The 21,284-nt window shown below is 33.7% G+C and overlaps 2 protein-coding genes across 2 annotated transcripts in view; both read right to left on the bottom strand.

Moving 5' to 3' along the window:
* Positions 1 to 21,284, bottom strand: part of LOC127856172 (calcitonin gene-related peptide type 1 receptor-like) — a 198,154-nt gene that overhangs the window by 106,276 nt on the left and 70,594 nt on the right. The window lies entirely within an intron of this gene.
* On the bottom strand, positions 1,712 to 3,803 carry LOC127856190 (eggshell protein 1-like). Its single transcript, XM_052392263.1, has 2 exons — positions 3,287 to 3,803; positions 1,712 to 2,834 (listed from the first exon to the last, which is right to left on the bottom strand). Exons 1-2 carry the CDS (start codon positions 3,310 to 3,312, stop codon positions 2,549 to 2,551), a joined length of 312 nt encoding a protein of 103 aa, XP_052248223.1. The 5' UTR covers positions 3,313 to 3,803; the 3' UTR covers positions 1,712 to 2,548.

The raw sequence follows: 21,284 nt of genomic DNA on the forward strand, positions 1-21,284 counted from the left end.
TGGCAATCTTAAATTAAGCAAAACAATATTTCAATAATCCCTACAAAAAGTGGAACGGTGATTTTTATCAGCACAAATTCGTTGAGCTGATACAAGTTGTTTGAAAGATGTTGCAATTAAGCTGCACCACGGGCTTATACATGTTCAATACTTTGAGAATTGGTGTTTTTGTTTTACAAAACGCATTATTTGAAACGCATGCGTTCGATGTTGGTTTCGTTTTAAAATGTAAATGTAAAATGCCAAAAATGTTTTCACTGACATAAAGGTGAGAGAAAATGTGCTCATCCAAGCAAACACCACACAAAGGTCAAATTACACACAGGTGTAATGGAATCTAATCTACACACGTGCAGGTTTAAATACAAAAGTAATCCTTTATTAAACCTTTCGCTGCTATTTCTTTCCAACGACAGATGTTCGTGAAAATTAAATTAACGTGCGAAAATATATTATAACATTATTTTTCAAATTTAACAAATCATAATAATAATTGAAGTATGGTTTATTCAAAATTACTAATTTTGTTAATAGAAACTACCAACATACACGCGCCATTGTGCACTGAAACAAACCTGTCATGAACAAATGTTTCAGTGTGCTTGTATAAGAAATATCATGTTGTGAATAAGGTACCCGTCGAAGCCATGATTTTTTGTCAAATTTGCTTGGTTGATGTGTAAAATATAAATCCATTTAACTATTTATTTGATATTTATTTAGCATATATAAGTAAATATAAAATAGCACATCAACCATGGGTTAATAAACTAGGTTTGAAAAGATTAATGTAAAATTTGAACTGTTAATAAAACGTAAGAACCAATGTCCCGACTATCAAATTATTTAAGAATCAGTGTCCGTAGGAACAGACGTCAATGCTTTTAAAATCGAGAAGCTTTTCAGCTTTTCAGCTTTTATTTTGAACATTATTTGGGAACAAAACACATCGATTTTCAAAACAAAATGCAGATGTTTACTGGACCTTTTATGACATAATTTGTGTTTCATCTCATTTTATTATGTAAGCATTTATTTTTATAATCATTTCACTTCTCAAAGCCTGCTATCGAATAATGCTTCAATACAAATAAATAAATTAATAAATGTACAAAACATTATCCTCAGTCATATCAATAACCACGTAGCTACACATGTATGACTGTATACTTCAAAACCCAAATTATAGTAGAACCGGGCTTCTGACAATATAAAAAAACAAAAGGAAGTTGGGATTCCTTATTTGTTTGGAAAGGTGAGAACTAAGAATGTCACTGTTTGTTTTTCACGCAAAGGCTTTTCATTGTATTATTTCCTTTTTTATTTATTGATGAATTATACAAATGATAATTCAAACGACAAAATAAGGAAGTAAAAGATGTACGGATAAATTTTCAGTGTGGCACTTGTTCCCGTCGAAAATGACCCGTGGTTGGCATAAAGAAGGATATGGCATTTCCCTCTAACCCGAACGTCTTCTCTCAAATGAAAACAACACATATGAGAAATACAGCTTTTATATTGGATAAGCCTGCGTACTAGTCTACCAGAAGATAAGCCTGCGTACTACCAGATTACACAATGAAATTCGTAATGGGTTTATACATCATACAAAAGGACATAATTATGTACATTCGATGTTCTTTACAAATATGCAACATTGTAATCATATACAAAACGTATATATATATATATATAATCATAAGAAAACTTGTCATTCATAAGCCCTTTACTCAATCTTTAAGAAAATTAATGTGTAATAACCGGTCAGTATCGCCAAGCTGAATGACAATATATGTATCCCGGAAAAAGCAACTTTTTGGAAAAACCCACTAATCTGCTGGTACAAATAAACATGACCCATTTATAATCCTTTCAAAACCACACACCGTATCAACCGTTATAATTTATAGTAAGCTATCATTGGTTGATTTAATGGACCAGCGTTGTTTTTACCGGGCTGATTAGTGGGTTTTCCTAAACTCGTGCTTTTCCGGGATATATATATTCCTCGTGCGTTCACCCGCATATGCCTTTCTACAACGCCATCTGGCAGCGACTTATCTTATTCAAGGGAAATTAATTTTTCTTTTTTCCTTTTGTTGAAACTAGGAAAATTATATTGTCTGTTCACAACAGATGCAAAATAAATTACTCCGTTAAAAAAGATTAATTGCAGTTATGAATCACTATATAAATACACGATATTTAACTCTTAACCACATGAATGGAAATTTTTTAGTTACTATAACATGTTTTGAAACATGCACAATGTCATTTAATAACTTTCGATTTTTCAGTGCTCTTAATATCTGAAAGGTTAAAATGACCTTTATTCTGTAAGTATGCGCGTTTTAACAAATTTCAATATAAAAACATTAAACAAAACTCAAGGATATCACGAATTCGTGTAAGTAATATTTTAATTTACATCAATCCGTTTCGTACATGCACACAATGCTAAACTCAATTATACACGTATTCAAAACAAAACAACTCGCACAAATAATCAAGTAAATTAAATAAATGTATTTCGAGTTAAAAACAATCATCGATTCTGCAGGACACACCATCTCCCATTATCGTCCTTTCCATCCCCTTTATCCGCGCCTCCAGCACCTCTGTCTCCTCCACCACTTTCACCGCCTTTCCCACTGTCAGCTTTATCGCCTCCTGCGGATTTCCCATCACAACCGCAACCTCCCATGCCGGCACTGTTCCCCCCGTTGCCCATTTTACGACATCCTGGCAAACACTGTCCTCCACACTGCGTACAAGACATCGTGGCCTCACACCGGTACTTGCCCCCGCTGTAGAGTCCTGTCGATTTCGATCTGCATTATATACAAAATGCGATCATAACATGTTCATATTCACCCGGATTCGTAACAAGGAAGTGTGTGGTACATCATTGTAGCGTTGTCTACAGCGCTGAAAGCATGGTGTACAGACCAACCTACCGACCGACAGAAGGACATGTACACAGCAATAAACCTCGCTTCTTCGAATGAGATTTATACATTCAAAAAATTGGTTTAATGATTGACACAGTGACAATTGCCATTAAATTGTTAAATTTACTTACCGATGTATTGATTATCAAACATTTAGCATAATATACTTCCCTGTTAAGTTTGCAAGATGCAATCAACGAGTGCCAAAACACAAAAACTGTTTTGCATTGTATATCACATTTTCGTAATTTTGATTGGGTGATATTATAAGGTCCTGTACAGCGAATCATCTAAACAAATTGTTTAATAATATTTTTAATTAAATCGCTTACCGTGTTTTTAGTTGAAAAGTATCCATTATGCAACTACCATATCTGATTATGATTATAAACTACCTGCTTATCAAACCTTTACATGGAAATTGGACATGGCAATTCATTGTTATTATGAGCAGATTGTATATTCCAATCGCTACACGACATTGTCATCTAGGTTTTGTGTGTTTGACAGACAATAACCATTGTCAATCTGTGCGTGTCTTTTGAAGTAAATACACTCAAGCGTAAACGGGTTTTTCTTTAAACTTACCATTAAACAAACATTTGGCCATTTTTAGTGATATGTCATATAATTAAAATATTGTACTTGATATTCACTCAAATACCTGGAACCTGGTATGGGTGTATCAATATGCACCGGCAGTTGAAACTATTAAGAAAAAAAGACAGAAAGAAAGAAAGAAAGAAAGAAGCAAGGAATGAAGAAAGGAAGGGAGGGAGGAAGGAAGGAAGGAAGGAATGAAGGAAGGAAGAAAGGAAGGAAGGAAGGAAGGAAGGAAGGAAGGAAGGAAGGAAGGAAGGAAGGAAGGAAGGAAGGAAGGAAGGAAGGAAGGAAGGAAGGAAGGAAGGAAGGAAGGAAGGAAGGAAGGAAGGAAGGAAGGAAGGAAGGAAGGAAGGAAGGAAGGAAGGAAGGGAGGGAGGGAGGGAAGGCAGGAAGGAAGGAAGGAAGGAAGGAAGGAAGGAAGGAAGGAAGGAAGGAAGGAAGGAAGGAAGGAAGGAAGGAAGGAAGGAAGGAAGGAAGGAAGGAAGGAAGGAAGGAAGGAAGGAAGGAAGGAAGGGAGGAAATCCATCCATCCATCTATCTATCAATCAATCTATCTATTTTATACATACATTTCATGATTTGAAACCAGACATGCATTTATAAGTATTTACAGTGATTAATACATTCGGAAAATATACAGGCATTGCAAACATTGTTCTGAAAAATATGCATATCGTTTTATTTTCGGGAAGGATCTTTATTTGCATCGACAAGTGCTTAAAATGACTTTGAAATGGAAATACGTCCGGAATATGTTTTGTATTTTTGTCAAGCTTTATGTATTAGAATAGTTGTCATAATTCAATGCAATCTATCAATTGTATAAGCTTCCACACATTGCACCGTTGGCGTATTGATATATAGAGGTCAATAAAAAAAAGTATTCACTGTAAATGTTAGAACTAATAAAGTTGTTGTCATATTCTTAAATCAGCTGGTCGGAATGGTCATTTAATTCGTCTGTGAACATTATAATTAAAACACAAGACTTTGTAAGTAGATATGTCAATTGACCACTAGTGATAACTGTCAGACAATTGAACATGTGTTTTTGTCCGTATGTTCCTGACTTGTACCGACCATCAGGGCTAACCCTGAGCCAAACTTTGTTTGAGCAAACCAGTTTTCGTTTGACGGCTTGCGCAAACTGGTTATCAAATACTAATATTCGTTATTGCATTTTTATATTTTATTAAATTTTAACAAAGCATATATAATTATTCATCATTGCGTAACATGCAGTTGCAAAAATATAGTAAATCATGACTATTTCACATGTCAACGTTTAAATTATCATATTTTGATGCATGGGAAGCACACTTATCACCGAAATAATCCACATCACTTCAGGCATATCACATGAAGCACATGTTAACAGCATAGATCAATGGCAATGTATATATTATCAAATTTATGTCAACACAATTTTACAAACAAATCTTACTATATACAAAGAACAAAAATTACATCATCATAAATTTGTCTATCCTTATTTCAAACTGTTACATTTTCACTAAGAATATTTCGTCAGCGAGTCTTTTGTCAAATGTATTGCAAACAACATTCAAATTCTGCACCTAAATGCAAAGGTGACAATAGACAAATTTTGTTTAATTGTAAGTGAAGAGCTAATTGTTTTCAAGGTTTTAAATATGTAATACCCTTTGTTTACTAGTAATATCATAAATTTCCTTTACCCAGAACGGTCCCGAACGGTCCTCGAGTATGTGCGTACAACTGCAATAATTTAATCAAAATGAAAACAAGATATTTCTTCTAACATACAACTTTGGATGTAAAATATCTCAGAGATGTAGATGTCAAGTAAAAAAGGTCGCATTGAAAAGTCCCTGGTTCGATTCCCGTAAAAGGCAAAACATTTTTATCAACGTTTTGTTTCCGCTATTATACCTATTTCAGACCATTCCAAGTAGTGTAATGTTGTAAGTAAAAACAAAAAATGACAATATATTTAAAGTGCGAACACGTCATTTTTATTCCCAAGTCTTAATTCTCCCCTCTCTTATACATTATTGAAGTTTACTTTGCCTATCTGTGTAGGTACTCTTAAAACAAATTGTTTGTTACGATATGAGGTGATTTTAAGCTGTCAATCATTTTAAGATATTTACACGTTTTCATGATTGAAATTTTCTTTATGAATATCATTTTGAATATAAAGGCGTAGGTGATTAACATGAAGAGATCAATTTCAAATGATGTACCAAATATAATTGTAATCAGTATTTATATCAACAAACAATGGTTTTACCGTTTAACACGTAACCCCATCATTTAAAATGATTTCTTATGCATGTTGATATTAAATGAATAAATATGAAATATTTCATGCAATTTGTTAGATTGTCATCAATGAATAATTGAACAGTCGTAACGACGTAAATCAATCGAGTTAATATAGAAAGAACGTACCATTTAGCAACTTATTCAAACGTCAATTATTTTAAAAACATTCAATGATTGAAATACCAAAACAAATACTTTAAGAAAGAAAACAATTAAGGTATTAACATTACAAATGAAAGAGATTGAATTGGAACCAGAATGCGACTTGTCAGTGCACTTACATCTTCTCAACAAAACCCGATTAAAATAAATTAAGCTTCATCCAGCAATCACAAATTTCAACGAAGCATCTGCAAGTTAACACTTTGTTCACATTTAACGGATGAACATAATGGGTAATCAATCAAAAGTAGCATGCATTTTTAATGAATAATTACGGCACTACAATAATATATGGCTTATGTCTTTCTGCCAAATGTGTCTTTATTTGAAACTAAACTGCTTCTTTTGAGATAAATCGAGACTTGTCCATAAGGCGCTGTTTTACGTGTTCAACACGACCATTTTACAAACGTAGTAGTACAAATGTATCATTTTATTTTAGCTTTATGAGTGGATGTATAATCAGTTCCAATTGTATTGAAGGTTGTGCAGAAAACGATGCTTCAAATGTTACTATAATCAATTTCCCCACGATCCGAATCCTTCATCTACAGGCTGGGTCACTGGACCTTTTGTTGAAGCATCAGGTATACTACCTCCCATTGACTTTGTAATATACTTTGAGTCCGTCTGATCGGAGACGTCATGCGAAAGGTTATCTGGCTGTTTAGCCGCACCATCTGGTTTCTTCAGAGATTTATTCGTTGTCTCAGGAGTTTCCATAATTACGACAACTTGAAAAAACAGATGTTCGTCATTTTTTCTATGAGTTTTGGATAACATAAGCAAACAATAGAGTGAACGGTGAATATGTTTATGAGGAAACACGTCAGCAAAAATGCTAACTTTAACTGCAGAATCTTATTGACAGGAATAGTAAGTTTACCTGAGACGTTCGTTTTGCAATTTTGGTGGTCCAGACTAGTAGGTGGAGTCAGCTTTGTGTCATGTTCTTGGTAATTAGGGTACTTCGATGTAAACTCATGCGGCCAGTTACTATCAGAGGCATGTGCACTAGACTTTATTCCGTTAGTTTCTTCTATACTGTGGATAGGTGTATTTGAAAGATGGCCTTTATCCAAATCGATTGCAGATTTGTTCTTGTCGTTTATGCAATTGCCTTCTACATCAATTCCGGTGTGTATAGGAGGCGCCGACGGTAGAGTCATTTGTGAGTGAGTATGGTGATTTGTTTCAGCCTGTGATGCTTTTTTATTTAAATATAACAAAACAATATTATTTTTTATGTATGTCTTGTAGAATATTTTCGATACACATTGGCAAGATGTCAATTCATAGTAATAAATCATACGTAAAGAATTCCAAACAATTTAGAAAAAAACGACATCTAAAAGAAAACACAAATGTTACCTATTTGGTTTTGATCAACTAGTGGTTGCAGCTCATTACCAGCTCGACTCTTGTCTTTCTTTCGTTTGAACGTACATATGCCTCGGTTCTTTTGCACCAAACATAAGATATTTATTAAAATTGACATAAATAGAATTCCACCAAGAAGAAATAGAGCCGATGTATTCCAATCGGTTTGCGAACCTGAAAATATTAAATATCAAAATAATCTGACAGTTTAATTGAATCAATCTGTTTTCAAATTTTGTTGTGAAAAGTGTTGTGGTTAAAGATTACTTTATGTGTTCGTGTGCCTGTTCTAATTGTATAATTTGACACGCGTATTATTCTTATTATTGTCGGAGACATAGGTAGACAAACATATCTTATCCATTTTCACAAATGACATTAAGTATTTAGTATTTCGAGTATTTGGAGTATTTAAGTATTTGGTGGTTATTAGTGTTCGTCATTTGTATGACAGCCATCAGCAGTTTAAACCACTGAAGACATATTAAGACGGAACCTTCACATGTCTGCGGAGATCCAGTCCAAGTCGAGAAATCACCACATCTCATAGGAAGTTCGTTTCGAACAATATATCCTGCTTCGCAAAGAACGGACAACGTAGCGCCGAATGGTAGCCAAGTAGTATTGACGTTATACCGACCATGCTCTGGCGGCGACGGTACCTGGCATTCTCCAACTACAACATGTGTCACCACGGTTATGTAAGATCTGTATGACGGTGGAATTGGGTAGGCTAGACATTGTTGACATATAGCCTTTCTGATGTAAAGCCGTTGTATAATCGTTAATAATTCGACAATAAGTCAATTGAATTGGGTGTTATGCAAAAAGAATATGCAAAGCAAATTGGTGTAATTACCGCGTCCATATGAAACAATAAATGCGATAAAACGTTATGCAGTACCTCGGATCTTTTCTATGTCCTGTCTCAACTTATGTTCTGGAAGTAAATCAGAAGTACGAAGATTATTACGGAAGATCGGAACTTATAATAATCAAATACAATGAAATACAATGCCATGTGAACGAACATTACTATATCATTTCTACGTGTAAGCGATGAATTAATATATATACACGTTTATAATTACCGGAACAGAACTGTGAGCAGTTACAAGTTTGCAGTCTTGAAAAACAGTCGTCCTTTACTTCGTCACACGTACGACAGTACCTGAGGACTACGTCACAGAATTGTGCGTCAGAACCCCTTGAACAACAATCCACATTAAGTGACAATCCAGTTGCACCAGCTTTAACCTTATTGTATGTATGGCAAGTTTCCAATTTGCTTTCATTGACATAACGAACGCACAAACGTGAACAAAAATTGCTTCACAGGCTTGTAACTGTAAATGCAAAACAGTTGGTACTAAAACAGGTTTTAAGGAGCCAAAGGCTCGAACATGGTCTACATGTATTTACTAAACATTTAAGCTCATCTAGAAATTAACTTATTATCACGCAAAATACAACTTATCTGCATAGCATCGCGCTTTCCAATAAAATAGCAGTAAAAGACAGTACCTTTAATATATAAAGAACACAAAAACTGTACGTTTCTGAGGCAACAAGATCAAATAAAAACATTCGTTTTGTATGTCCAGACAAAATGGAAGAGTCGAATCGTTTCAAGTAGGTTAAATTTATTGTACTAAATAACGTTATTAAAACAAAATTAAATAACAATATTTTAATTTAATTTAATCCGGGTCATAGTATTTATTTTAAAAAAACCTGTTCACATGACCGACATGCGTCAGAAGGAGTAACATTTCTAAAAGTTATAAAGAAATACAACCGTTTGAAATCTTTTTAAAACATTGTGCACTTTAAAGCTACATCCTCAACGTCCCGTAAAATAAAATGCAATCCATCTTGGAGAAATTGAAAATCAAACGAATGCATTTGCTGTATGCTAAATGTTGAATTTAATACAAGCTCACTATAACAAGTAATTTATATTCATTTTTATTTATACGTGTTTTTAGTTTGAAGAGTGAAGCGTATGTAACAATATTTCTTAACATAATGTTGAAGCAAGTTAAAGACCGAGTAATACATTATTATTATGATTAAAGTCATTTGTTTACTTACTCGTTGCACACATCCCCATAGCAACTGTAGGGCTCAGCGTATCTGTTTGCCATATATCCCCACCGACCAACACCATATAAGAACTCCAAGAACACCTGTTCAAATATAAACAAAATATGTAAAGAGTGTACATGCTCATAGTGATGCGGCCCTTTTTTATCTGCACAGTCGACTGACACAGCAAAGTAGAAGTTTGCAACATATATATGATTAATTGGACATATGTTCATTTTAGTTTTCGACAGCATAGTGTGCCCTTATCAACATATGAATCACAAATAGTATTTTGACTGGTTTACAGAGTAATTGATTCATGATTAATTTAATCATCTCCACAGCTACTGAGCCGCGTCATACGGTTACGCGTCATATGCAGCCAAGGGAGCTCACGGCCAGCCAGCGCATTCTAGCTGTTTGGTCATTACCTACCACGTCTTCTATAAGTGTATGCAAGGTTTCTGGACTTCATTAGGGAACTGGCTAGCTCTTTTATCGATTTCCAGAATGCGCAGACTTGCCTTGATCTGTGGTATATGGTATAACACCTATTTTCGCATAACGCGACTCGCATTGTGCCTGGTTCAGTTAAGAGTTAAGTTTGACATTCAATGGAATAGTACATTTAACACAAATTTAACTGGTTCATAAGTTAAAATATCGTATATCTCTAAACATTAAACGTACATGATGTGCACAAAAAGAATAACAACTCTTAATCGCTACAAGAACAGCAGATCTTCTGTGAATAAAAACTACAAATAAGCTTTAATTACAATCAAACATCCGTGGCTTTACTACTATCGCTATAAATGCGGAGGATCCCATCGGTGACCCACCCGTTACTTAACCCGTTAATACAGATTAAAATAGAACTGATTGGTTTCCTGTGTATGAGATTAATACAAACCTAATTGGGAACCCATTGATTAAAATACCCAAGTCGACGTTAAAACTGATTTTGACAGTGCATTCACGCTGATAATCAAAGCATTATGTTCATAGTTTCAAAACCAAAATTGAGGTTTAGTTTTCCTGCACAGTGTATCATTAGTCGATAAAGTAATCACAGTTTGTGTAAATCTCATTCTTCATTTTAGAAACCATCTGTATATGCTTTTTTGCAGTAGTGCACTTGTAAGTGTTAGTTCATTTAACCAAAACATCATGAAGTGTCACCAATTATAATTACCGGTAGTATAAAGTTGACGTATGATCAATTGTTTTCCGATGTTTTATATTATTTCTTTTATGGTAATGTTTTGTTAGGTACTGAACAATATGTTTTTGTAAACAATCACATACATATGTTAGGGCGATAAGCATATAACATAATACTCATAATTTACTTCGTTTGTATAAATTTCGTAACAATGTTTAACTCATATTTTTAGCAATTGCATACATTGTTATAGTGTTATCTGGATCTTAGCCGAACGATTTGTAAGTGTAATATACACGTTATTGTGAAGCTATGGGAATCAATAGCCACTCCTAAAGTGAATACCAATTGTACGCCGTATTTATTCAAGATATTTATGAAAAGAAAATAACAAACTGAATAAATAATATTATTTAAATATATTTATAATATATTTATATATTTTGTAAAGATAATTAATATATTAAGAGTATAAACTTACACTTTTTAGCATCCATAATTAATATAGAATCAATCCTCTTGGTTTTCCGTTATCTCAGTTCTATAACAGTTCATACCCGTGCCACTTTATTTATATAACCAATTAATAAGTACATTGCGAAATATTTAAAGGTACTGTTATATTAACAGGGAAAGTGATCGATTTAGTAACGCTTAAATCAGTTATACTTTAGGAGGTAAAACTTAATTTGATTAAGTCTTGCTTTCGTTTTACATAAACTTAATAATCTTGCCGACAAAGAAAGCTCGTATTCTGCTTACATGTTTCGAATTTTACAAGAACATTACACTTTCAAGTTTTACAGAGTATGTTGAGTTTACGAATGGTATTTGCAATGCGGTGTGTATCAATTGCAAAGTGTGAATGTTGGTAAAAGCCAAACTATCAACGGATTTAGTGTATTAAGTTTCCAGTATGAAAAAGAGACATCCTAATTGCGAAGCTGTTGTAAAAGTTAAACAATCGTTCCAAGTTCAAAATAAAGAACTTTTGAGGAAATCGGACAAATGGATTTGACCTACACACTTTTCACATTTAGCGGTATTGATATTCAATATCAAGGAACCAAAGTATAAAGTGCAACTAAAATTCTCAGAAGAAAGATTGATATAAGGAAAAATGCATTGTACCTTATGTATTATATGTCTCAGCATGTTCGCAAACGTATGAAGTCTAATTTTAGAAATAATGAAATTCCAGAAACATATTTAAGGGAGATATCATTTTTAACATCAATAAGAGACTTTTATTAATGGAAAGTGACTATTTTCTTTAATAAGTGTAATTTTACATACACTACAATTCAAACACTAAATGATGAAGGCCGGGTAACCGCCGTATTGTAATGCTTCACGGGATAAGATAAAAGCTTGGAAACAAAGATCACATTTCAGGACGGGTATATAGTGCTGAAGATAGACATTCATTTATCAATTAAAAAAAAGGTTCAGAATATTTATTTAATATTCACTCGCTTACTCGGTCGCACCTTCGCACACATGAGCATACGCAAGGAAATGTCAATGATGCATGTGAAATTATAATGTATTGAAAACTTGTATTGAAATTGATTAAGTTTATTCGATTTTATTTAAGAGACATATGTACTGCAAGAATGTGCAGGCTGGTCTTGACCTACGCTGACCGGATATGATAAAACACCCATGTTCCCATGACGCAACTTCACATTGTGCCTGGTTCTGTTAAGAGTTAAGTTTGACATTCAATGGCATAATACATTTAACACTCACTTAACTGGTTCATAAGTTTAAATATTGATTAGCTCAATTGTGTGACAAACATTTATACACGAACATGAACACAAAGAAAATAACAACTCTTAATCTATACAAGAACAGCACAGAGAAGACGTTCATATCACTTCTATGAATAAAAACTACAAATAAGCTTTAATTGCAATCAAAGATCCTTGACTTTACTTATATCGCTATAAATGCGGAGGATCCCATCGGGGACTCACCCGTATCTACCCCGATATTACAAATAAATATAGAACTAAATGGATTCCTGTGTTTGAGATCAATAAAAACCCAATTGGAAACCCGTTTGATTTAATACTCAAGTCGACGTTAAAACTCATTTTGACAATGAATTCACGCCAATAATCAAAACATTATGTTCATACATGTAGTTCCATAACCATACATGCTGTTTAGTTTCCTGCACAGTAATTAACATTCGATTCAGCAGTTAGAATTTGTAGATCAATTGTGTAAATTGCATTCTTTATTTTAGAAATAATCTGTATATGCTTTTTGAAGTAATGAAATTGTAAGTGCGAGTTTCCTTTAACCAAACATCGTGAAGTTTCACGAATCAAATAAGTAAAAAGTTGACATATGATCAATTATTTTCTGATGTTCAATATTATTTCTTTTACGGTAATATTTGGTAAAGCACTGAACAATACGTATGTGTTTACAATCAAATACATATTTTTAGGGAAGCTTATAGCATAGTGATAACACATATTTATAAATTAACTGAATATTTACTAAGGTTGTGAACATTCCTTATAAAATGTTTTAATCTTATTTTGGCAACTGCATACATTGTTATAGTGTTACCTGTATCTTAGCCGAACGATTTATTAGTGTAACTTACGAGAAATTTGTTTAAGAAGTGGTTATTAACAGCCGCTCCTATGCTGTCAACCTTGTCTTAGCCTTATATGTTCAAAATATTTTTGAAAAAGAAAATAATAAAAAACTGTTGTGACATAATTGTATTTCAATATATTTACATATTTTGTAAAGAGAATAAATATATAAATAGTAAAATTAGTTAGAGGTTATCAACTTACACATTCTTGCATCCATAATTAATATAGATTTACTTTCTGTTTTTTTCGGTTTTCCGTTATCTCATTCATACACCAGATCATACCCATGTCCATAATTATATATACAAGATAAGTATTGATGCAAAGCATCAAAGGGCGTCGGGAATTCTAGTGTAAAAGGCACTCAATGAAGTTACATGGAACATTTTTTTTCTACTGTGAATATTAATATATTGGCCGATTATTTTAAACAAAATAGAAAAAGATACTGGTATAACCATTATCTATGATTGTGTGCTATAACTCCCAAACAACCATTATCTATGATGTTGTGTTATAACCCCCAAATAACCATTATCTATGATTTTGTGTTGTTACCCCCAAATATTTCATAGTTCATTTTATTTACATTGGTTTCCCTTTTTTACTGGCATCCGTGTGCAGTTTTCATTAATGGAACAGAACTGTGTAGGTTTTACAAATCTGCTTCATCTTGTAAGCGTAATTTCATATTTTTCTCAACTTCAAGGGGAGATGATTCTGAACTTATTCTTACGTTGCTCATTTACGATAGGGGTTGAGTACTCATTGATATGAAAACACTGTAAAAGTTTTAATGTGTTTACGACCCCCCCCCCCCACCCTCTCACACATATATTTCATGGGCATAATAAAAACAAGAAAATGGTTACAATAAAACAGCATATTTATTTAAACTAAAATGTCTACATCAAAACAAAAAGTTAACATAGAAAACAAATAAAATAATTTGATTCTACTGGGGCTCGAACCATGGGCCTCACACATGTGAAGCGAGCGTTTAACCACTACACTACGGAACCGCTTGAAAATCACCTTCTAACTAAGATATTAATAAGCTATTAATAGTCTGTTTAAATGTAAACCCGGAAGTTTTAACGCTGGATAGTGAGCGGGGTTGAAGGTCCATACCAAAGGGTCCATACCACTGGCAAGATACGGGTCAGGCCTGCGGACTTCGATATGTGGTTCTTTAAAAAAAAAACTATAGGAGAACTTGATAGTAATAAGGCTGGGGTGCTGTGATGGTTCTCCTCATTGATAAGCGGCTGCTTCCTTTATCAAGATTTATTATTAAACTTAATAATACGTGTCGCGCTTCACGCTCTATAGCGCCTTTATTAGTAACTAGGTGGTTGCTAGGATAGTGGAACAAAGAAGGTTTTAATGTGTTTACGACCCCCCACCCTCTCACACATATAGTACATGGACATAATAATTTTTTTAAATGGTTACAATAAAACAGCATATTTATTTAAACTAAAGTGTCTACATCAAAACAAAAAGTTAACATAGAACACAAATAAAGTAATTTGATACTACTGGGGCTCGAACCTTGGACCTCTCACATGTGAAGCGAGCGTGTAACCACTACACTACGGAACCGCTTGAAAAATCACCTTCTAACTAAGATATTAAGGTAGTGGGAGCCTTATGGGTACTTTTCCAGAAACACTCTTTGTTATTATTTCCACATAGTAAATTGAATATCACAACTAATTGCAAAATTTTAGAACTTTTTACCTGCCGGTTAACTGTTTATACTTGGTTGAATACACCTACCCCTTGACTCGGTTGGGCGTTTTCTATGGATTTACCCTATATCCAAAATATATAGTTTTTTGTAATGGGATATACATATATTTTGACAATTTACTTAATAAACGTACTCGACTGGATTTTGTTAGTAGATACAGAATTAAAAAAGTGTCATTGAAAGAGAATTGTGCCTTTGATGTCCAATAATATATGCACTTATCTGGATAAAATGGCAAAAAACGACAACAAATGGTTCAGTGACAAGAAACTTTAATTACGTTTTATGTCACTTGTAGTGTGATGAAATGCATATATTGTACATATTTATTTAACACAACATATTTTCTACACACTGAATGAATTTCAGGAAGTTTTACCTTTCCTATCTCAAGAAATTTTACTTTGAGTATGTCTACCCCAATTCATTTTCACGCAATGAATTTAAGTATGAATTTGTATATCACTTCTTTTTGGGGGTTTCTAGTTGCTTATTAAAAGCTACAGTTATAAACCATAACATGTGAAGAAATTTAGCTAACTTTGAATTAATATTGATATAGTAATACATTAACAAGAGCATCGCATAACGGGTGCCACGCTCGGCTGCGAAAGCTTGTCAGATTTTTTTTTATTTTTAGAGGAAGCACTATGATGTTAGAGGCAAAGTTAAAGTTTTATATTAGAGGTCACAGTGACCTTGACCTTTGACCTAGTGACCCCAAAATGGGACAGGCGTGTAAAACTCATCAAGGTGCATGTACATATGAAGTTTCAAAGTTGTAGGTTGAAGCACTATGATGTTAGAGGCAAAGTTAAAGTTTTATATTAGATGTCACAGTGACCTTGACCTTTGACGTAGTGACCCAAAAATGGTAGTGGGGTGTAGAACTCATCAAGGTGCATGTACATATAAAGTTTCAAAGATGTAGGTGGAAGCACTTTAATTTTAGAGCCAATGTAAAGGTTTTAGCACGACGGCGGACGTCGGACGACGAAGAGGCTATGACAATACCTCGGAGTTTTCTCCGAAAACAGCCGAGCTAATAATACAATCTTAAGGTCACCTAAAGTCAAAAGACAACATATGAATACAGGCGCAGTTCACCACAAAATGTCAAAGTTGTCCCAATATTACGTAGCATAAAGATGTATAAGTTATCATGTTTCTTTAAACATGTAGCACAATAATATACAACTTATATTTTAATAACAACAGCCAGATTAATGACAACCTTATGTACATTATTTAGTATCAGTATAAAGCCATTGCGTGATTTTGACTGGCCGCGTGTCATTTGAAAGCCATATTATCTCGTTCCGTCGCTTTTCGTCTCTGAAAAACTGACCGATTTTAGGGACCACTTCAGATAAAATATTTTTTAGCGTTTGTGACTTTTGGTAGTCCCTCATTGTTTTTAGCAATGCAAGTATCTCTAAAGTCATCCTCTCCGGAACTAGAAAATATGGCTTTCAAATGACACAAGGCCAGTCCATATCCCGCAATGTTTTCAGCTGTTGGTCGCTTTAGAGTTCCTCTATGCATCATCACGTCTAGCAATCTAATGTTCTTTGCGTTAAGGCTTTTCATGACTTTAACAAACTGAATTATGGATTGCAGTAACAGTAAAGATGTGGACCATATTGTCAGTAATTTTACATGTTTTAAGCAAAGATCCCAGTGCTTCAACATCATCAGGAGCACTGTGGGCGTTGCAGGTTGCCTGGAGAACACGTTCACTAGATCTTCCTGTTTGTGTGACTGTCCAGGATACGAGTTTTGAAACCCGGAAAAGAGTCAACAAAACTGCTTACACAATTACAAAACGTTTCAAAACAGTGTGTGTTCAGCAATACACTAACCAAAACCGGAAAATTCAAACCTGCGCCCATTGTAAGCAACAAAAATGGCTCTGGGAAACTTTGCAAGCCACAATATACAATCATATAGAGAAGTTTAATTGATACACTATCAACACTTCCACCATTTACACGCATTATGCCATGATCATCAACAGAGATGCCAATCACTTTCTGAGCTTCGGAAGAAATTGGCACTGTTGTCTTCACAAGGATGTCGAGAACTTTAAACCCTTCTTCAAATGCAGAGTAGCAATCTGAGTTATATCAGGCATTACTGTACCTCGAACTGAAATACAAAATTAATTCACACAATGCTTATTTCATGGATTTTATAATTCCCCTTTAAGTTTCATTCTGACGCCCTTATATGATCGTTGGTTATGAGAAAATCAATTTTCAGCATAACAAGCACATTACATATGACAAGTCGTTGAACTCAAATTATGGCTTGTGAAAAGAATTCACCATTTATATGAATAGCTCAGAATTTTAATATACCTATGCTCCTTCATAAGATTTATTACTAAACGTAATGAATTTATTTTTTAAAAATGTAATATTTGGAATAGCTTTAATATTTATAATAACAATCACAAATATTTTCAATAATGTGCCTGCCCTGGGGTTCTAACCAAAAATCTTAAAAAAATGTAATTTTACCAAACTATGAACACAGTGCCTTTAATAAAACAATTAGTATTAATATGATTCATGTTCATCTGGAATATGAAATAAGAAGACAGTTGATGAGAAAAATACTTAAATTTGGCACCAGAATAGTCGCTTATCAATGAGGAGAACCATCACAGCACCCCCAGCCTCATTACTATCAAGTTCTCCTACAGTTTTTTTTTTAAAGAACCACATATAGAAGTCCGCAGGCCTGACCCGTATCTTGCCAGTGGTATGGACCCTTTGGTATGGACCTTCGAGCCTCCATCTTCTAAAGATTTCTATTTGCAATAAGCGTAATGTTTAGATTGGTTAGGAAGATATTTACCTTCACCGGCCTGCCCCAAACTGACTTTCATTGCTGAAAAGAGAATTGAAAATGATAAGAACATGAAAACGAAATAAGGCCGTAGTTACTTAATAATGACGTCACAATGTATTTTCATAGAATCCATGTGTATCATCATTACATTTATAAATTAAATGAATGAGCAATCAATTGGATTCAACAACACACAATGCGAAACTAAATTTGAAAACTGAATATGGTGGACACCGGAATGTTTCCTTATATATTACACGATAAACAGATATTCACTGGGAATGACACTCTGAATTTTAAGGGGTCTGAAAATGTGTAAGAAGTCCAAAGATCAATGGCAATTGTACAATGATTAAACATTGATAGAAATGGCAGGTTGAAAAAATGAAGACATGAATACCTGTTCCAAGCTTGGTATTTACGTCAAAGCATGGTATTCCCCTGAGCTTGAGATGTGCGCTTTTCCTATAAGCAAACACTGTTGACTTTTCTACAGTCAGGGTTTTCCCAAACAACGTACAAATAACACACTGAGGCCATTTTGTAGTTCGCCAACAATGTTATAAATTGTCAAAGAAATGGAAGACGATTACATACTGTAATTTGTTAGCAAAACCTCCAGCTCAACGAGTCAATCAACCTTTTTCCATCCCCCCACCCACTTCTGCTTACTCTTTTCACGTCATTTAGCAAATGCGAATAGCTTTTACGTGAGTCATTTTCTCACAAATCGCCCATCGCAGAGCTCAGTAAATGAATAATTGTTATCGAACACAATGTTGTCGATCGGTGTTTGCTTTTTTTCGACTTTGCAAATCGCTCGCTTTTATCTCGCACTTTCATTTTGCCTAAGAAAATGTCAACAACCGGACGTCATGAACACAAATATTTTATAAAACGAATTAATTTACCTTAAATTTGTATTGTATAGTTATTAAATCTTAAAGAGATATGCAAATTTAACTCTTAAATAAAAAAATACTAATCTATTTCGTGTATTTAGTATAATTTCCGGACTTTACCGTAGATATCGCTTATAGCCGAAACGCTTTCCGAATACGGCGATTATCGACCGACTATTCCCGATCTCACTAGGCACCTACTGCCTTAATAAGTGACTGTAGTGTAACGGTTATCAATAAAGCAATAAACCGTGTGTAATCGATTGTCGTCTTGTAAAATTGAAGAAAATACGCGTTAACCAAGACTCGAAAAGCAAAAGTCTGCGCTATTGTTAGAAAACCCAAAACATAAACATATTTTGATTATGTTTTGATTTTATACAAAACAAGAAAGTTTTGCGTATTTTCCCAGTCCCTGTGATCTTTCCCCTGTGATTCAGTTTATATTTTAAAAACAATTAGCTTTGCATTATTGGCAATAAATGTTGTAATAAATGTAATAGGCACAAATGCAGTACTTATTTACACTAATTTAGACAAAAAATCACCACTATGCAAGATTCTTAAAACAAAAATATATACATTGATCCGTAAAATAACTTCTCCCATAAGCGAAAAAACGCATTACATACTAGTCGACGCACTCCAGTGCAACGCCAATAACCAATGCATTAGGACATTGCGGAATATATTACGGGACATTTTAACTGTAAAGGGATAGTGAACGATTTAGTAACACTTAAATCAGTCATACTTTTAAATTAGCAGGTAAAACGACGTTGGTTTAAGACTGTTTTCGTAGTAAACTGTATTATCATGTCGACAAGGTAAACACGCTTTTTACTAAGATGTTTTGAATCTTGAAATTAATTGCACTCTACAGTTTAAAAGAGTATTTTGAGTAAAATTATGATACGTTCAATGCGGGTTTATTCATTGCAAAGTGGGAATGTTGGTACAAGCCAAACTATCAACAAAACAGTTTATCAAGTATTTCTGGAATTAAAGAAAAGACATCGCCATTGCGAAGCTTTAGTCGAAGTGAAACAATTTGTCCACTAACTCTTGAAACTGTTGATATTATGAATTAATTGGATAATCGTTGTTTTAAGCGTCTGTTCATGGAAATTCCAGAAGTCGATAACTGTTCTTGGTCGTCGTCTAGCATATCATGAACTTTTTGGACTTATTCTCTTTTCATATTTACACGTGTTGATATCCAACACACTTAACAAAATTTTAATTGCTATTAAAATTCTCAAGAGTCAGACTGATATAAATAAACATGTGTTGTGCCTTTTTAACTTTATTTGTCTGAGCATGTAAGCAAAGGTCATAATATAAAAAAGTGAAACTCCAGCTGCTGTAGCAGTATTGCATTCTCATTATACACATTTTCGTGGTCCTTTTTTAAGGCAAGTGACCAATTGCCACAAACAGTACGGCAAAATACGAAACAACATACACACATAGTAGAATAAAGCTTGGGTCACCGCCTTCGAACGGTCCATGCACACTGATGGGGTGGGGGGGTATCCGGTTTTGTCAACCTCACACTTGACCAAGCAATATTCATCAAACATATAAGTGTAAATAAAATGTAACCTTATGTTTAATGAAGTCTTATTATAGAATAATGAAATACCACATACATTCTTTTATTTATTGAATGTAACCATTTGCCTTTATAATACCGGGTAATGCATACACAACAATTTTAACCAAAAAATGTAGCCGGGATAATCTCTTTAAACGTGTTTTTATGTTTCAAGTTATAAAATCAAAACCTTAAAAACAAAGATCAAATTAGAGGTCGGGTAAGTTGTTTTTAATTAGACATAAATTCATAAATTAAGTAAACTTGAGAATATTTATTTTACATTAACTCGCTCGCTCTGTCGCATACAAGCACACATAGTTTGGTGCCAAGAAATTCAATGATGCATTATAGATTTAAATGGATGTAACACTTAAATAGAAATTGATTATATTTATTAATTTTATGTTACAAACAGATTTATTTAAAGAAATTCAACGCTAGTTAATACATGTTTAAATGCGAATTTCGCCTACTGTCATACATGAAGCATCACCATGTGATTTGTACACAAAGCATGTCGTTATGATGCGTAAATCTTCTGAGTAAAGCGAATGCATGTATGCAGCCAATATTGCATATACAATATTTGATAGCATTTTTATGGTTTGTATAAACTATGTACCAAACAATTACAACAAATATATACGTTTTGCTTGAGTTAGAGAAGAAAACGTTACACATGTTGTAATACAATATAAGAATATACTAAAGTATCTCTGTAAAATGAATCCGCGATTTGACATTTCTATAAATAATACCCATGATAAATGTTCTTTACTAAAATGACTCGTGTAGGCATATTTTCATAAATTTATCTTCCAATAATCCGTGTATGTATTATCAAGGATTTGTCCGTTTCCATATTTCACTGCAATGTTTAGTCATCT

The sequence above is a fragment of the Dreissena polymorpha genome, chromosome 13 (genome assembly GCF_020536995.1).
Source record: "Dreissena polymorpha isolate Duluth1 chromosome 13, UMN_Dpol_1.0, whole genome shotgun sequence".
Classification (NCBI taxonomy): Eukaryota; Metazoa; Mollusca; class Bivalvia; order Myida; family Dreissenidae; genus Dreissena; species Dreissena polymorpha.